Raw genomic sequence first — 17,901 nt, forward strand, 5'->3', positions numbered from 1 at the left:
AACCAAAACTTACTCTAAAATAGCAATAGATCTACTTTTATAATCCCATGTGAAGACAAGAAAGATTAGAATAGACTCTTAAAAGACAGGTAAAGATTTTCCTCTTTGATATATTTTCTTTCTTATTCCATTTGTCATTACTCTATTGGTCAATGTCTTTAATTTCCTACTGTGTACCTTTATAAAGCTATTCTACTTTTAAAAAAGAATATAAATAAGGGTATACAACTTAAAACTTGGTATAGTATTATGAATGTTAGGCCTCTCAAACATCAAAAAAAAAAAAATCCCAATTCTGGACATACTTCATTTTAGCAAGTATATTTTAAGATATTTGTTGTTTGAAAGCAGAGGCTCTAGAACCTGAATGCACATCAGACTTCCCTAGATGCCTCTGGGAATGGCATGCCCTAATTCCCATCCCCAGAGATTCTGATTCAGTAGATTTAGAACAAGTATGGGAGTTTGTATTTTAAAAGAATCCCAGTTGATTCTGCCAGGTTCTTTCAAATCACTGAGTCCCACTGTATTCTTTGGTCTTAAAGTATGTGTTTTTATCATCCATTCTCTTCCTCATTTTCCTCTAGATAATAATTTAACTAAAGCAAGATAATAAAATCCAGGTTTAACATGTTAAAATTAAATGTGCTTCACTTCCTAAAAATGATTTCCATCCATACAATGGTATATTATGTCACTCTTAAAAAGAATTAGACTACATGTAGCAATACAAAAAAATCTCTAAGACATATCAAGTGAAAAAAGTCAAGGAAAAAAGTGTGATTGATAAATCCTTTTTAGGTGAATTAAGAAAAATATTAATAGTTATAAGAAACTGTTAACAGTGCTAACCTCTGGGGAAAGAAACGGATATAATGGAACAGAATGGGAGTGAAAAGGTGGGAGGGGGAAGGAAACTTTCATTTTTCACTGAATAGCTCTCCTCCATAATTTGGATTTACTAACAACATATAAAAAAAGTTTTTTTAAATTATACTTGGGGGCTGGCCCGGTGGCTCAGGTGGTTGGAGCTCCATGCTCCTAACGCTGAGGTCACTGGTTCCCACATGGGCCAGTGAACAGCGGAAGGTTGGCGTGAGCTGCCGTGGGCTACCATGTGCCGCCATGAGCAGCCGGTGGCCGGCATGAGTGGCCGGCAGCCGGCATGAGTGGCCGGCAACCGGCAAGAGCTGCTGTGAGCAGCCGATTGACGACTGGCAGTCGTCTGCCTCAGCCGCGGGGAGCGCAGGGCTCATAATACCAGCATGGGCCAGGGAGCTGTGTCCTACACAACTAGATTGAGAAACAACGGCTTGAACTGGAGTGTGGAGGGGGGAGACAGAAAAAAGGGGGGGGGAAATTATACTTGGATTAGAGCAAATATGTAACAATATGCAAAAACTGGAAAAATATGTAAAAAAAGTTTTAAGTAAATATGGCAGAAATAACTTCTAGTTATGGTGAACACGTCTTCAAATCTGAAAACCAGAGGCAAAGCAATAGGAATATTAATACTTCAAAGTTCTCTCCTAAAACTTACAATATTAAAGCTTAGTCTTCTTGCCAATTCTTCATCACTTCTTAGCTGTTCTTCCATCTCTCTTCTCCTTTTCTCGGCTTGTCTTTTTTCCTCTTCTTCCTCCTCTGCCAATAATTTCTGTATGTATGTTTCACTGGCTCTGTTTTCTTCTTCCTCTTTGGCTCGCCGCTCTGCCTCCACCTTAAAAATGATTAACAGAGAACAATCTTTCTTTGAACTTTTAAGTATACTTGCAATATTTCCTAATAAGAACAGTAAAAAATTTTAAAACACAGAATAAATTGGCAGGAATTAAAATGCCTCAAATGAAGTATAAATTTGGAGGAAAATTTCTACAGAATAGTTCAAGTAGTCTCTTTCAGGAAGCCTTCCCCAGTCGGCCCAATCAAACCTTAATCAAACTCTCATCTCTCCTCACCTCAGTCCTTATCACAGTTTCTACTAAATTGTCACACATTTGTGGACGTGTTTCTAGGTAATCCTTTTCCTCAGTTAACAGAATGTCATATGCCTACTAAATTAGGCATAGGTTCCTGAAACAAACCCTAGCAAAGGGAATATAATGGTAAAAACTGACTTAGGGTCTATCCCTGAAGTTGGGATGAATCCAAACAGTGAGCAGGAATGGAATGGTTGCTGAAGAAACAAACTACAATGGTTATCATATAATTTACAAATGAGGAAACAGACATAGAAAAGCAAATAACTTTTTTAGATCAGTAAGTGGGAGAATAGCGACTCAAACTCAGATTCTAGGATCTAAAGCCAAACTTATAATCATTTAAATATACTTCTTGAAAAAAAATGAACCACTTGAGAATTCCAAAGGATTTGACTCAAGAATAAATCTTTGAAACAATCCCATAAGAAAACTGAGATTTAGAACTGTGCAGCCATCTTGCTATTAGGCTGCTGATAGAAATTAGCAAAGATCTAAACTAACATAATATTGTATGTTAGCTATATTTTAATATAATTTTTTTAAAAAAAAGACATCAGCAAAGATCTGGAGCTAGAGTTCCGGATGAAACTAAACCTGAAAGACTAATTACAAATGATTACAATTTTCTTGTTGTTTAAGATAGTTGAAGTTGGGTTTCCTTTTATGTGTAGTCAAAGCATCCTGATAAAGCCTGTTCTCACTACATTATCGTGAGGATTAAACTCCTTCTTTAAAACCCTTAAGACCACTACTTAGCCAACTATCATAATTGTTTACTTATTTATTAGTTCTTCTAGATTTGCATGGTCCATATAAGTAGCTACTAGCCACATGTGGCTATTGAGCACTTAAAATGAGCTCAGACAAAAGCAATGTGTATTAAAAGTACAAAAGATTCTGAAGACTAAGTAAGCAAAAATTATGTAAAAATCTCATGATTCATTTTTATGTAATTTTATAATTAGTGCCTAATCATGATATATAATTATAATTTTATATAATGCTTTCTATATTGAAAACAAAATATTTTAGACATAATGGGTTAAATAAAATATAAATTAAAATAATTTCATTTGTATTTAAAAAGAAAAATTTTTTTTAATGTGGCTACCAGAAAAGCTTTGTATGAAGGCTCACATTGCGTTTCTATTTGACAACGTTGCTCTACACCAGGGGTGTCCCAACTTTTTTCAACGGTTTTCACCAAGGGCCATATGCGGTAAAATACACAAACAGCCGGGCCACTCACTCGAGGTGAAGTACGTGTTGCCTCACCTGGTTTGTTTAAGTAAACTAAATATATTTTTGGCATTTGCTGCGGGCCAATTAACAATGGATCGCGGGCGGCAGTTTGGACACTCCTGATCCACACTAAGCATAAGATGATAATACGGCTCTCCTAGTACTAGTGAAATTCAAAGGCTTCAATGTAAACACTACGCCCTCTTTTCTCATCTAGTAATACACAATTAGCATTATTTTTCTATTCTCATCTAAACTCGTTGTGTCCCCCAAAACTCATATATTGACTTCCTCCCCACTGTGATATTTGGAGGTGGGGCCTTTAGGAAATAATTGGGTCATGTCCTCATGAAAGGGATTCATAGCTGTATACAATCAGTCACAAGAGAGGATCTCTCTCTCTCTCTCTCCCTCCCCAACCCCACGTGAGGCTATAGGGAGAAGGCATCTGTCTACAAGCCAGGAAGCAGGCCTGCAGCCAACATCGGATCTGCCAATACCTTGGATTTTGGACTTCCCAGCCTCCAGACCTGTGAGAAATAAATGTTTGTTTTCCAAGCCCCCAAGTCTATGGTATTTTTATTATAGCAGCCTTAACAAACTAAAACATCCACAATCTACCACAATTTTTCATTCCTTTAAGCTCAAAGCTTCGGGAAAATGAACACAATATCTTTCATACTTAAATACTTAGGGATAACTATCCCATAATAAGAGCACTAATTATGTATAAATTAAAGCTAGTTTGTAACGATTTTGAATAAACGTAAAAAAGGAGCCTTTATAAAGTACATTAAAATTACTTACATTTCAATATATACTATTTATATAAGCAGAAAAAACTGTATGTAAAATCTAAAACTGAAAACACAGCAGAGAATTTTTCCAAAAAGGAATAATTATTTAGTTCCTACCTTGCTTATCTCCTCTTCATATTCTCTTCTCAATTCCCCAGGTTTACTTAACAGACGAACTGGCTGATAGCAATCAACTGTTTCAGATCAAGAAAAACAAAAAGAAATACAATAGGCAACAAAGAATTTTATGGCTCGCTTTGGTCTTCCATTAAAACTATTAATATAAAATGTAAAATGACAATTATTAACAGCTACAGCGATATCTTCTTTATGGAATTCCATTTTAAAAGAAAAGCCAGAGGTTTTCTGGTTCAAAATGACACATGAGTATGTATTACTTAACTCTTTCTCTAAAATCCATTAAAATAACAGTAAAGGAATTTTTTAAAAAAATAATCCTATAACAGCAAAGAGATTAGGGGAAGGGACAATTAGTAATCAAGAAACTTGAACAAATTAGAAAATGGGAAGTCAATGTCAGAGAGGTGAATGGTGTACCAGAATGAAGGGAAAAAGTAGCCCTTGGAAGGGTAGGCTATGGCGGGAGTGGGAGGGGATCTGCCCCATATCCCCGAAGAGTGGCTCAGGCTCAGAAACACAAGCCACAATACAGTCCAGAGTAAACAAGTGTGGGCCAGAGAACTCAAAGTTATAAACTGGTAAATTAGAATACTTAGCTGGTAGGCGTTTCTTCCTGGAAATATAAGTACACATAGGCACATTCAAAGGTCATTTTCTAAGGAAACTGTATTGTCTGAATAGACCCAGTGCACCTAAGAGGAAGTGACCCAGAGCAAAGCACCCTGCAATCTGGCTGTGAGGGGTGGCAAAGCATAATGGCCAGGTTAACCTCAAACAATGTCTGCCAGTCACTAATGCCCAGCCGTGTACACAGAGCTTTTTTCTAGTGACTCATTTTCAAATAGAAAAGTAAAACTAAGGATCACCAGACATTTGAAAGAAATCTGCAGGAATAAAGAGAAACACTAAGCTATAGTAAGAGGGGGAAAAGTCACCCTGGAGATAAATATGGAAAAAGGGAACACAGCTTCCGGTTTAGAGGGGCAGCTATTACTCAAGTCCAAGTGACTGCTGCCAGCAGGAACCTCAGGTCTGTCGTTGCCATAGTTTGTTTTTTCAAGACAATCCAGAAATCCGTATTTTAATGTAAAATCTCCCAATTTTAAATTTGACATTAAATGGGTCATAGAAAACAGGTCTGCAGGCTTTATAAGGCCTCATGCATGCCAGCAGTTTGCAAATTCTGCAATAGAGGAACTAAATGCAGCAATGTAACTCCATAACAAGTAGGGCTAAAATATACTGAATTCTTAGTTATTTTAGCCATTGAGGATCCATTTGAGACAATACAGTGGAAAATACAGGAGAGAGAGAAGTATAAGGCCCCTGAAAAAATAGGAGGGCTAAAAAAAAAGTCCAAGAAGACAAGAGGTACAGCACTTCTAAAAATAGCCAAGACATTAAGAAAATAAAAAGACAACCCAAGAATGGGAACAAAATATTTGCAAATCATACATCTGATGAGGGATTAATATCAAGAATAGTATAAAGAACACCAACAACTCAACAACAAAAAAACAAACAAAAAACTCAATTAAGAAAATGGGCAACATTTAACAAAAATCTTAAAAAAAAAAATAAAAGCCATAGCTATGATGAAAGGAAAAAATAATGGGCAAAGGACTTAAATAGACATTTCTCTAAAAAGATATACAGGGGCTGCCCGGTGGCTCAGGCGGTTAGAGCTCCATGCTCCTAACTCCGAAGGGTGCCAGTTCGATTCTCACATCGGCCAGTGGGCTCTCAACCACAAGGTTTGCCAGTTTGATTCCTTGACTCCCGCAAGGGATGGTGGGCTGTGCCCCCTGCAACTAGCAACGGCAACTGGACCTGGAGCTGAGCTGCACCCTCCACAACTAAGACTGAAAGGACAACTTGAAGCTGAACGGCACCCTCCACAACTAAGATCGAAAGGAAAAAAGTCCTGGAAGTACACACTGTTCCCCAATAAAGTCCTGTTCCCCTGCCCCCACTCAAAAAAATAAAAAAAATTAAAAAATTAAAAAGATATACAAATTGCCAACAAACACACAGAAAGGTGCTCAGTACCACTAATCATTAGGAAAATACAAATCAAAACCACAGACACGACTTCATACCCATTAGGATGGCTACTGTAAAACAAAACACAAAGTGTTGGCAAGGATGTGGAGAAACTCGAATCCTTATACACTGTTAGTGGGAACGTAAAATGGTGCAGCCACTATGGAAAACAATATGGCAGTTGCTTGAAACAATTAAAGAATTACCATATGATCCAGAACTGCCACTTTTAGGTATATACCCAAGCGGTGAAAGTAGGGACTCACTCAAACAGATACTTGTGTATCAATGCTTATTGCAGCATTACTCACAATGACAAACCAAATGTGCAAACACATGCAATGGAATATTAGTCATAAAAAGGATTGAAATTCTAACACATGCTACAACGTGGATGAACCTGAAGACACTATGCTAAGTGAAATAAGCCAGATACAAAAGGACAAAATACGAACCATGATTCAATGAGATACCCACAGTAGTCAATTTGACAGAAAGTAGAACAGACTTGCCAGGGGTTAGAGAGAGGGGAAATTTAGGAGTTATTGTTTAATGGGTAGAGTTTCATTTGCAAACGGTGAAAAAATCGGAGCTAGATGGTGGTGATGGTTGCATACCGATGTGACTGTACTTAATGCTACTTAACTATACACTTAAAAATGATTAAAATGGTAAATTTTATGTTATATATATTTCCCTACAATAAAAATACTTGAAAAAAGTAAATCACTTTAGCTATAATTAAAACTAGTAAGATAATTTAGAAAATGAATAATGAAGGCAGATTTATTATACTAGATATCAAAATGAAATTGAGCAGAATTAAATTAACGTATTGTACTATCACCTTAATTCTAACAGTTATCTAACAGTTGATAGCTGTTAAAACTAACAGCTACCAAGAAATAGGTAGTTAAACAATAAACAGCCCCAAAACAGCTCTGGAAAATAAACATACGTCTGGGCAAACAGTACACAATGAGAATGTCTCATTCGCCAAGAGGTGTGGTTATTATAATTGACAATCCCTAGGGGGGGAAAAAGTTAAGATGCCTACCTCATACAATACTCAAATTCCAGGTGAATTTAAAAAAAAGCTTGTAATGCAAACAAATAAACCATAAATAACCAAAAAGAAAATACAAGAGATAATTTAAAATCTTACAGTAGACTTCCTAAATAACAGAAGAAACCCAAAACAATAAAAACCTCTACATGATGACAAATCACAAAGTCAAAAACAAACAACAAACTGGGAGAAGTTATTTGCAAATACATAAATCAATAGAGAATTAATGTTCGAATACAAGACCGTCTACAGATCAATTAAGAAAAACATACTACAATAATGGGCAAAAAGAAAGGAACATGCAGTTTATAGAAGATGCTTAACTACTCTATACTGAGCTGACAACAGTAATTTTTTTTAAACATGGAACTTTTGAGATTTTTAAAGTTTAATTGCACACAAGGTAAATCTAAACTAAGATCAGTAACTTTTTCAGACACAACAAATTAAAATTGTCTTTATATGCCTCCAACATCTAAGTGCAGCAATATATTTGCTATTTCTTAACAATTTCTTAAACAATTTCTAAGCGTACGAGGAATTTGAAAACATCAGTTGTATACACTAAAAGTGACTCTCATAGACAATTTTTGACATCTGTTAGAAACTCTCAACACTGCTCTGTTTTGGTTAACTCTAAAACTTCTGTTGTGACTCTTTTAAATGTTTCCACTGTACTTAATATGGCTTTCTTACAGTGAGTGTTCTTCCTTGGCAGCCAGAATGCATTAAAAGAAATTTATCCCCATACTTTTTATTTTATTCACAAGTTAAAGACCTCAATGTCCAGTATGGGACCAAAAATAAAAATAAACAATAAAACCTAACTTGAACTTGAATCAAGCTATTTATAAAATTATTCTTCCATCCCTTGGTTCCAGGACACCCTGTAGATACCAAAATCCAAGGACGCTCAACTCCCCTATATAAGATGGCATAGATCAATGCATGTGGTTGGCCTTCTGCATCCATGGACTCCCAACCACGAACTGAAAACAGGACAGGTATTACTGGGGGGAAAAAAATCCACATAAAAGTAATTATGCAACAACCCGTAATTAATGCAACAAAGATCTGGTTCTTTGGAAAGATTTACAAAATTGACAAACCCTTGGCTAGACTCACTACGATAAAAAAGACAAATCAAATCAGAAATGAAAGAGAAGTTACCACAGAAGCCACAGAAACACAAAGGATCATCCAAGAATACTATTAACTATATGCCACTAATAACCTAGTGGCATATAGGACAAATGGCATATAGGACAAGTGGCATAATGGACAAGTTCTTAGAAACATATAGCCTTCCTATGCTGAATTATGAAAAATTGGAAATATAAATAGACCGATCAACAGTAAGGAAATGGAATCAGTCATCTGAAACCTTCGCAAAAGCAAAAGTCCGGGACCAGATGGCTTCACTAGTGAATTCTACCAAACACTCAAAGAGGATCTAAAACCTGTCCTACTCAAACTCTTCCAAAAAATTGAAGAGACAATACTCCCTAACTCATTTTATGAGGCCAACATTACCCGGATACCAAAACCTGGTAAGGACAACACACAAAAAGAAAACTACAGACCAATATCTCTGATGAATACAGATGAAAAATCCTAAACAAAATTCTAGCAAATTGAATTGCACAATGCATCAAAAAGATTATACGTCATGACCAAGTGGGGTTCATCCCCGGGGCACATGGATGGGTCAGCATAAGCAAATCAATCAAGGTGATTCATCACATAAACAAAATAAAGGACAAAAATCGTATGATTATATCAATAGATGCAGAAAAAGCATTTGACAAGATACAACATCCATTTATGGTTAAAAAACTTAATAAAATGGGTATAGAAGGAAAATACCTTAACATAATAAAGGCCATATATGACATACCTTCCCTAATATCATAATTAACAGTGAAAAACTGAAGCCCTTTGCTCTGCATTCAGGAACAAGACAGGGCTGTCCTCTATCACCTATGCTTTTCAACATACCATGTTTCCCTGAAAATAAGACCTAGCCAGACAATCAGCTCTAATGTGTCTTTTGGAGCAAAAATTAATATAAGACCCGCTCTTATTATATACTATAAGAACCGGTCTTTAGAATATAAAATACAATAAAATATAATATAATACCAGGTCTTATATTAATTTTTGCTCCAAAAGATGCATTAAAGCTGATTGTCCGGCTAGGTCTTATTTTCGGGGAAACATGGTAGTATTGGAAGCCCTGGCCAGAGCAGTTAGGCGAGAGAGATAGAGACATAAACAGCATCCGAACTGGGAATGAAGAAGTTAAATTGTCACTCGTTGCAAATGACATGATGCTATATATAGAAAACCCTAAAGACTCTACCAAGAAGCTATTAGAAACAATCAACAGAATACAGTAAAGTTGCTGGCTACAAAATCAACGGAATGTATCCATTGCACTCCTATATACTAACAATGAAATCTTTTGCAATTGCAACAAAAAGAATAAAATACCTAGGAATAAACTTAACCAAGGATGTGAAAGACCTACACACTGAAAACTATTAGACATTTTTAAAAGAAACTGAAGAAGACACAAAGAAATGGAAAGACATTCCGTGTTCATGGATTAGAAGAATCAACATAGTTAAAATGGCCATATTACCCAAAGCAATATACAGATTTAATGCAATCCCCATAGAAATCCCAATGGCATTTTTTAAAGAAATAGAACAAAAAAATCATAAGATCTGTATGGAACCACAAAGGACCCCAAATAGCCAAAGCAATCCTAAGAAAGAAGACTAATGCCGGATGTATCACACTCCCTGACTTCAGTTTGTACTATAGGGCAACAATAATCTAAATAGCATGGTATTGGCAGAAAAATAGACACACAGACCAAAGGAATAGAGTTGAAAACCCAGAAATAAATCCACATAAATATGGACAGATAATTTTTGACAAAGAAGCCAAAAACATACAATGGAGAAAAGACAGCCTCTTCAATACATGGTGCTGGGAGAACTGGAAAGCCATGTGCAAAAGAATGAAACTAGACTGCTGTACCTAAATTAACTCAAAATGGATCAAAGACCTAAACACAAGACCTGAAACAATAAACTGCATAGAAGAAAACATGGGCACTAAACTTACGGACCTTCGGTTCAAAGAGGATTTTTTGAATTTGACCTCAAGGCAAGGGAAATAAAAATTAAAATAAATTAATGGGACTATATCAAACTAAAAAGCTTCTGCACAGCAATAGAAATCATCAACAAAATAAAGAGGCAAACAACTGAATGGGAGAAGGTTTTTGCAAACAACACCTCCAAGAGGTTAATATCCAAAACATATACGGAACTCATACACCTCAACAACAAAACAAACAATCCAATTAAAAAAAAAAATGGGCAGAGGACCTGAAGAGACATTTCTCCAAAGAGGACATACAAATGGCCAATAGACATATGAAAAAATGCTCAACGTCATCAGAGAAATGCAAATAAAAACCACAATGAGGTATCACCTCACCTCCTATAGAATGGCTATCATCAACAAGACAAATAGTAACAAGTGTTGGAGAGGCTGTGGAGAAAAAGGAACCCTCATACACTGTTGGTGGGAATGCAGACTGGTGCAGCCGCTATGGAAGGCAGTGTGGAGGATCCTCAAAAAATTACGAATAGAATTACCATATGACCCAGCAATCGCTCTCCTGGGTATCTACCCCAAAAATCTGAAAACACTTATACATAAAGACATGTGTGCTCCAATGTTCATTGCAACTTTATTTACAGTTGTCAAGACATGGAAACAACCAAAGTGTCCTTTGATAGATGAACGGATAAAGAAGTTGTGGTATATATATACAATGGAATACTACTCTGGCATAAAAAAAGATGAAACAGTGCCATTTGGGACAACATGGATGGATCTTGAGATTATTATGCTAAGCGAAATAAGTCAGACAAAAAAGTTTTAGAACCATATAATTTCACTGATATGTGGAATATAAAACTGAAAGCAACAAAGGAACAAGACAAACAAACAAAACTCATAGACACAGACAATAGTTACCAGAGGGTAAGAGGGAAGAAGGGTGGTAGGTGAGGGTAAATGGGATCAAATATATGGTGATGGAAGGAGAACTGACTCTGGGTGGTGAATACATAATGCAGTATATAGATGATGTAATACAGAATTGTACACTTGAAACCTATGTAACTTGACTAACCATTGTCACCACAGTAAACTTTATTAAAAAAACAAAAAGTGGACCCATGCAGTTCAAACCCATGTTGTTCAAGGATCAACTGTACATTGCTGCTGCAATTAGAAAATAATACAACCACTTTGGAAAATGATCTGGTAGCTTCTTCTATAACCAAATAATACACCTATGACTGAGCAATTCCCCTCATTATTTACCCAATTAAAAATGAAAACATATGACCACAAAAAAACTTGTACAAGAATCTTAGCAGCAACTTTATACATAATAACCAAAAGCTGGAAGCAATATCAACTAGAGAACAGCCAACAAAGTATAATATAGTGAACCAGTAGAATGATACTTAAAAATAAAAAGAAATAAACTAACAATACCCACAACAGGAGGATGAATCTTGAAATTTATACTTAGTACAAGAACCTTGCACAAAATACTACACACTGGTTGATTACTGTTATGGGTTAAATGTGGAAGTCCTAACCCTAAGAATGTGATCTTATTTGGAAGCAGGGTTGTGGTAGACATAATTACGTTGGGTTCATACCGGAGTAGGGTGGGCCCTTAAACCAACATCACTAGTATCCTTATAAGAAAGGAAACAGACACAGAGAAGAGATGGCCATGTAAAGACAGAGACACACAGGGAGGAGGCCATGTGACTAAGGAGGCAGAGACTGGAGTTATGCAGCTGCAAGCCAAGAACACTACGGCCTGTCAGCAACACCCAGAAGCTAGGAGAAAGGCATGGAACAGATCCTCCCCTGGAGCCTTCAAGAGAACATGTCCCTGCTGACACCTTGATTTGGGGCTTGTAGACTTCAGAATTTTGAGAAAATAATTTTGTGGTTTTTTTAAACTACCTAGTTTGTGGTCCTTTGTTAAGACAACCCTAGGAAAACTCACAGAATTCCATTTACATGAAGTTCTAGAACAGGCAAAACTTATCTATGGTGAAAGAAAAAAATGGTTGACTTTTGAAGGTTGGGAGTAGAGATTAACTGGAAGGAAGATGAGGGAACTTTCAGAGGTGATGTTCAGTATTATAGGTGTTACAAAGGGTTATACATATGTGAACACTCAGTGAAGGTACAATTAAGATTTGTGCATCTCATTATATGTGAAGCTTACGAAGTCGGACAATTAAGTTCGCGAACTCATCCTAGAGAAAGTGCCACATACCTCAGTGCTGAATATCACTATGGTCACCTTCGAAGTACTCCCCTTGGGAAGCTATGCACCAATGCCAGTGCCTAGTCTACCCGTCAAAGCAATTTTGGAACTCTTTTTCTGGAATGGCCATCAGAGCTGTCGTCGTATTACCCTTGATGTCCTGAATGTTATCAAAATATCTTCCTTTCAATATTTCCTTTATTTTCGGGTAAAGAAAGAAGTCACTGGGGGCCAGATCAGGTGAGTAGGGAGGGTGTTCCAATACAGTTATTTCTTTACCGGCTAAAAACTCCCTCACAGACAGTGCCGTGTGAGCTGGTGCATTGTCGTGATGCAAGAGTTAAGAATTATTGGTGAAAAGTTCAGGTCGTCTAACTTTTCACGCAGCCTTTTTAACACATCCAAATAGTAAACGTGGTTAACTGTCCAGTTGGTACAAATTCATAGTGAATAACCCTAATATCAAAAAAGGTTAGCGACATCATTGCAACAAGTTCATGAACATAATTGTCAGACTTCGTACATTAAAATTAAAAAATTATAAGGTAATAATGATCTAATAAAATAAATGGAAAATAAGGCTGATGGATGGATGAAAAGATATGTGACAGAGCAAATACAGTATAATGTTAATTGTTATTGTTTAATGGGTACAGAGTTTCAGTTTGGGAAGATGAAATATTCTGGAGATAGATCGTGGTGGGTTCACACCAATGTGAATGTACAAGTGATCAAAAAATACGGTGAATGTTTAAATTTAAAAAATTATTACAGCCAAAGACATATTATCATTAACCCCCCTCAATATACCCCTCCTCGCTTCGAACACACTTATCCCATCATTCTTGCCATCTTTTGAGGCCGTTCTGGAAGTCCTCTTTCGTGAATGGCTTTAGTTGCGCTATTGTGGCTGCCTCCGTGTCCTGAATTGATTCAAAACAGTTACCTTTCCTGGTCATTCTGATTTTGGGGAAGAGCCAGAAGTCACATGGTGCCAGATGTGGTGAATAAGGCGGATGAGGACACACCATAATGTTTTTGACAGAAATTGCCGTATCAGATGCCATGTGTGACATGGAGCGTTGTCATGATGGAGGATGAAACCATGTGCCCATTTCTCAGGCCGTTTTCCATGCACATTGTTTCTTAAATGCTCGTAAAAACACTCACGAAAGAGGACTTCCAGAACTGCTTCAGAAAGTGGCAAGAACAATGGGATAAGTGTGTTCAAAGTGAGGAGGGGTATTCTGAGAGGGATTAAAGGCAATCTTTTACTGCAATAAAAATTTTTTGAATTTAAACATTCACCGTATTTTTTGATCACACCTCATACTTAATGCCACTGAACTGTATACTTTACCACAATTAAAAAAATATGCTAAGATAACACTTCACTCCTTGGATGACTATGGAAAAGAAAAACAAAAATAACGGAAAATAACAAGTGGAGAAACTGGAAGCATTATACATTGCTGCTGAAGATGTAAAATGCTGCAGCCCTGTGTAAGTTTGGCAGTTCCTCAAAAAGCTAAACACAGAATACCATATGACCCAGCAATTCTGAACTGAAAAGATAGTCAAATAAATACTTGTACATTAATGTTCGTATTAGCACTATTCAAATAGCCAAGAGGTGGAAACAACCCAAATGTCCATCAGTGGATGAAAGGACAGATGAAATATATCCATAAAATAGAATATTACACAGTCCTAAAAAGGAATACATGCTCCTACTGATACATGCTCCAACGTGCGTGAACCTTGGAAACATTATGCTAAGTTTAAGCCAGACACAATAGATGACATATTGTATATGAACTATCTAGAATAAGCAAATTCATAGAGACAGAAAGTAGACTAGAAAGGGGGAGAAGAGAATGGGGAATCATTGCTTGATGGTTAAAAATTTGGGGGTGATAAAAAAGTTTTGGAAACAACTGGTGAAGTTTGCACAACATTTAATGCCACCGAAATGTACACTTAAAAATGGTTAAAATGGGGGCCGGCCTGGTGGCTCAGGTGGTTGGAGCTCTGTGCTCCTAACTCCGAAGGCTGCTGGTTTGATTCCCACATGGGCCATTGGGCTCTCAACCACAAGGTTGCTGGTTCAATGCCTCAAGTCCCGCAAGGGATGGTGGGCTGCGCCCCCTGCAACTTAGCCCCCTGCAATGGCAGCTGGACCTGGAGCTGAGCAGCTCCTCCACAACTAAGACTGAAAGGACAACAACTTGACTTGGAAAAAAGTTCCGGAAATACACACTGTTCCCCAATAAAGTCCTGTTCCTCTTCCCCAATAAAAAAATAAATAAAATAAAATAAATGGTTAAAATGGCAAATTTTGTTATATGTATTTTACTGCAATTTTGCAAAAAGAATGTAAAATACCAAAACCATTGTGCCGAACCCTTTAAATGGAACAATTGTATGTGAGTTTCTCAATAAAGCGTTTTTTTGTGGTCTTTTTTTGGAAATGCAACAAATTTATTGATGAAAAATCAAACTATTCTTGATTCTGTTTTTGATTCTATCCTCTATACATGCTTTACATACAGAAGAGCATTACTGAATGCTTTTCCTATGACTACATCTCTAATTTTGTTAACAGTGAACGTGTTTGAACTAATCTATTCTTTCAAGGCAGTGATGGTAAACTGGTGATCTACAGCTGTGTTTTCTCTGGCCTATAGTTTAAAAGAATTTCAATTTATTCTAGTAGGATTCAAACTATGGACTTCTAGATTTTGGGGTTTTCTTGAAAAAAATTAGATGATACTGGCATCATTGGACCCAAAATCCATATGGGAGTTCTCACACAGATTGGCTTTTTCTGGTGAGGACAATCAAGTGGTTTTAATAAAAGGTAACTACTGTTAAAAATATGATTAAAATAGCTAATTTTGTTACATATATATTTACTACAATAAAAATAATTCCAACAAAAAAAGGCAAGTACACCAGAGCAGACACCAGCACATTAAGACACACTGCATGGCTTCCTGATCACATAAGTGGATCAAGCTGCTAGTCAATCGTTTCATTTGGGACACACTGAATTAGCTGCTGAGGCCACACTGTGGAGGGTTTTGAATAAAAATGACTTAACCAGAAGGAACTGGTCTCAGAAAGCTAGTTTGGGCTCCTTGCAGGCTTAAGATGGGTATGTATAAGCAAGTAAGTTAGAGAAAGTAATTGAAAGTAAAAGAAATATTAACATAGGAATCCAGTAACTACTGGATTTCGGCTGTTGCTGTACTACCACTATTGCTCATCTGTGAATATTAATACAACTTTTCGTAAGAATGAAGACTCCACACCAGCAATTTTTGTGAGGTTTTGTTTTGTTTTTTCATTTTTAACCCCACAAACACCAACTGAACACACCTTGGGCATTATAACAATGACTAAAATCTTGCCACTGACTTTGGCGTCCATAGAACCCAACCCCCTGTGAATAATTTAGACAGACACTAGTCGGGCTTTCTTTTTTATCCTTTGAAAAAACCCATTAGCAGTGACTCATTTTTTTTTTTTAAAGGTTTTTGGCTTTTTAGCCAAGAAACACGCTGGGTTTTACTCACCGATTTCTTCTGATTCTTGCCCAGATGCTTTAAGCTTGCATTCTTTTGGATAGAGTTTTTGAATTATCTCCCACAGTTCTCTATTGACAAGAGAATTTCTTCGGGAATGGTACCGAGTCCACGACGAGACCCGGCGGCGACAGAAGGGACAGCACAAATTCGCCTTTTCGACAGTCGACTGGAAGCATGCTTTACAGAGCGTGTGGTTACAAGGCAGCGTGACGGGCTCGATCAAGATTTCCACGCAGATCCCGCATTGGCAATCCGACAAGGAACGGATGGCGTCTTTGGGCACAGCCATTTTAATATACTAAAACGGCATATTCAACATCAACACCCGAAAAGACAGAGAATAGTATTTCCGGCCCAATTAACGAGAAAGCAAATTAGCAGTTTTGTGTTCAATACTGTGCCCAGCAGCGTATCAGAATTCAGAGGTTGGAAGCATCAAACACGTCTTGACGCAAAAGGCGCTCTGCGGGTCAGGTAAACAAACAGTACTTCCCCGGAAGGCGGTGCAATTTGTCCACGTTTAGGACAAACGTAGGATAAAAAAATAAAGGTTTCTGTCGGAAGACCTTGGCTGTTCCGAGGCATGAAGAGAACCTTTTCGGCAGTGCGGACGCTGGGTTCTGGTTCTCTGGTGCGGCGGGAGCTGTGCGCCACGTCCCCCTCCTCCCTCTCACCAGGTGAAGACGCGCCCTCAGCTGCCGGCAGCCAAGCTGTCTAGGCACCCACCCGCCGGACCACGGCTCCGGGAAAGACGCTGCTTCCGCCCGGACGCCTGGCTTCACTAAAGCAGGTCTTCCGTTTTTTCGTTGCTGTAGGGGCAGCACACGAACCCCAGCGTTCCAGCTTTTCGGCGTCTCACGTCGTTTCCTGGCGCTCTGAAGCCGCCCTTACCCTCTCCGGGATGAGTCAAAACGCTTAACCTTTGCGGTGGTGCGGGAGCCACCCGATCGGGACTAGTTACGTCACGATTGCCCGCCAAAACGGCCCCGCCCACCCAGAGAACCGCCCACGGGCAAAGACCAATAACAATGGGAAGGGCGGGACTTCCGGGTCCTGGGCGCGCCACCAATTCCGTCACCCGGCCGGCGGAGGGCCTTGCTCCCGCGTCGCAGCCCTAACTGCTTCAGCTTAGGTGAAGTCCGAGCTTCCCTGGCACTTTCTGTTCCCGGGGCTGCGAAAACCCGGGAGTGTCGCGAGATTTGGCCTGTGGTCGGAAAAGGGAACCCAAACAAACTTTAGATACCGAACAGTAATTTTTTAAATTCTTCCCTCGGTACTCAAACTACTTTTCTGTTTCTCTTGATTTGTAACTAAGCCTCTTAGTTCGCTGCCCAAAGTTCTTAGAAAAGCATCTCCGAGGTTAATCTCCTAGAAAGGTTGTGGTCTGAGAATCTGCAAACTGGTACAATTTATAAAGGCATTTAACACTGTAGAAAGCTATAGTCCAGCCCCTTCTCAAGTCTGCGGCCCAGAGGTAGGTTGTTTTGGGATTGCCTTCCCTCCTCGGGGTTTGGGAAACCTGTCCGCCGCGATCCATCATTTACAATGTAGTACTTGATTAAGTTTCAATCCAGAACAATCGAAATTATAAGGAAGCCAAAATAGAAAATAGTTTAACATTCTATGCATTTTGAAATAAGTTTTTCCACTTGAT

General features: G+C 38.0%; 1 protein-coding gene across 1 annotated transcript in view; it reads right to left on the bottom strand.

Moving 5' to 3' along the window:
* RNF168 (ring finger protein 168) overlaps positions 1 to 17,413 on the bottom strand; it is a 30,163-nt gene extending 12,750 nt beyond the window's left edge. Inside the window, exons 1-3 of the mRNA XM_081066745.1 lie at positions 16,236 to 17,413; positions 4,139 to 4,215; positions 1,541 to 1,720 (exon numbers count right to left, since the gene is read on the bottom strand). Of these exons, the coding sequence (XP_080922871.1) occupies positions 1,541 to 1,720; positions 4,139 to 4,215; positions 16,236 to 16,536 (558 nt within the window). The 5' untranslated portion in view covers positions 16,537 to 17,413. The remainder of the gene's footprint in view (positions 1 to 1,540; positions 1,721 to 4,138; positions 4,216 to 16,235) is intronic.
* Positions 17,414 to 17,901: the final 488 nt, after the last annotated feature.

Source organism: Rhinolophus hipposideros (genome assembly GCF_964194185.1).
Source record: "Rhinolophus hipposideros genome assembly, chromosome: 2".
Taxonomy (NCBI): Eukaryota; Metazoa; Chordata; class Mammalia; order Chiroptera; family Rhinolophidae; genus Rhinolophus; species Rhinolophus hipposideros.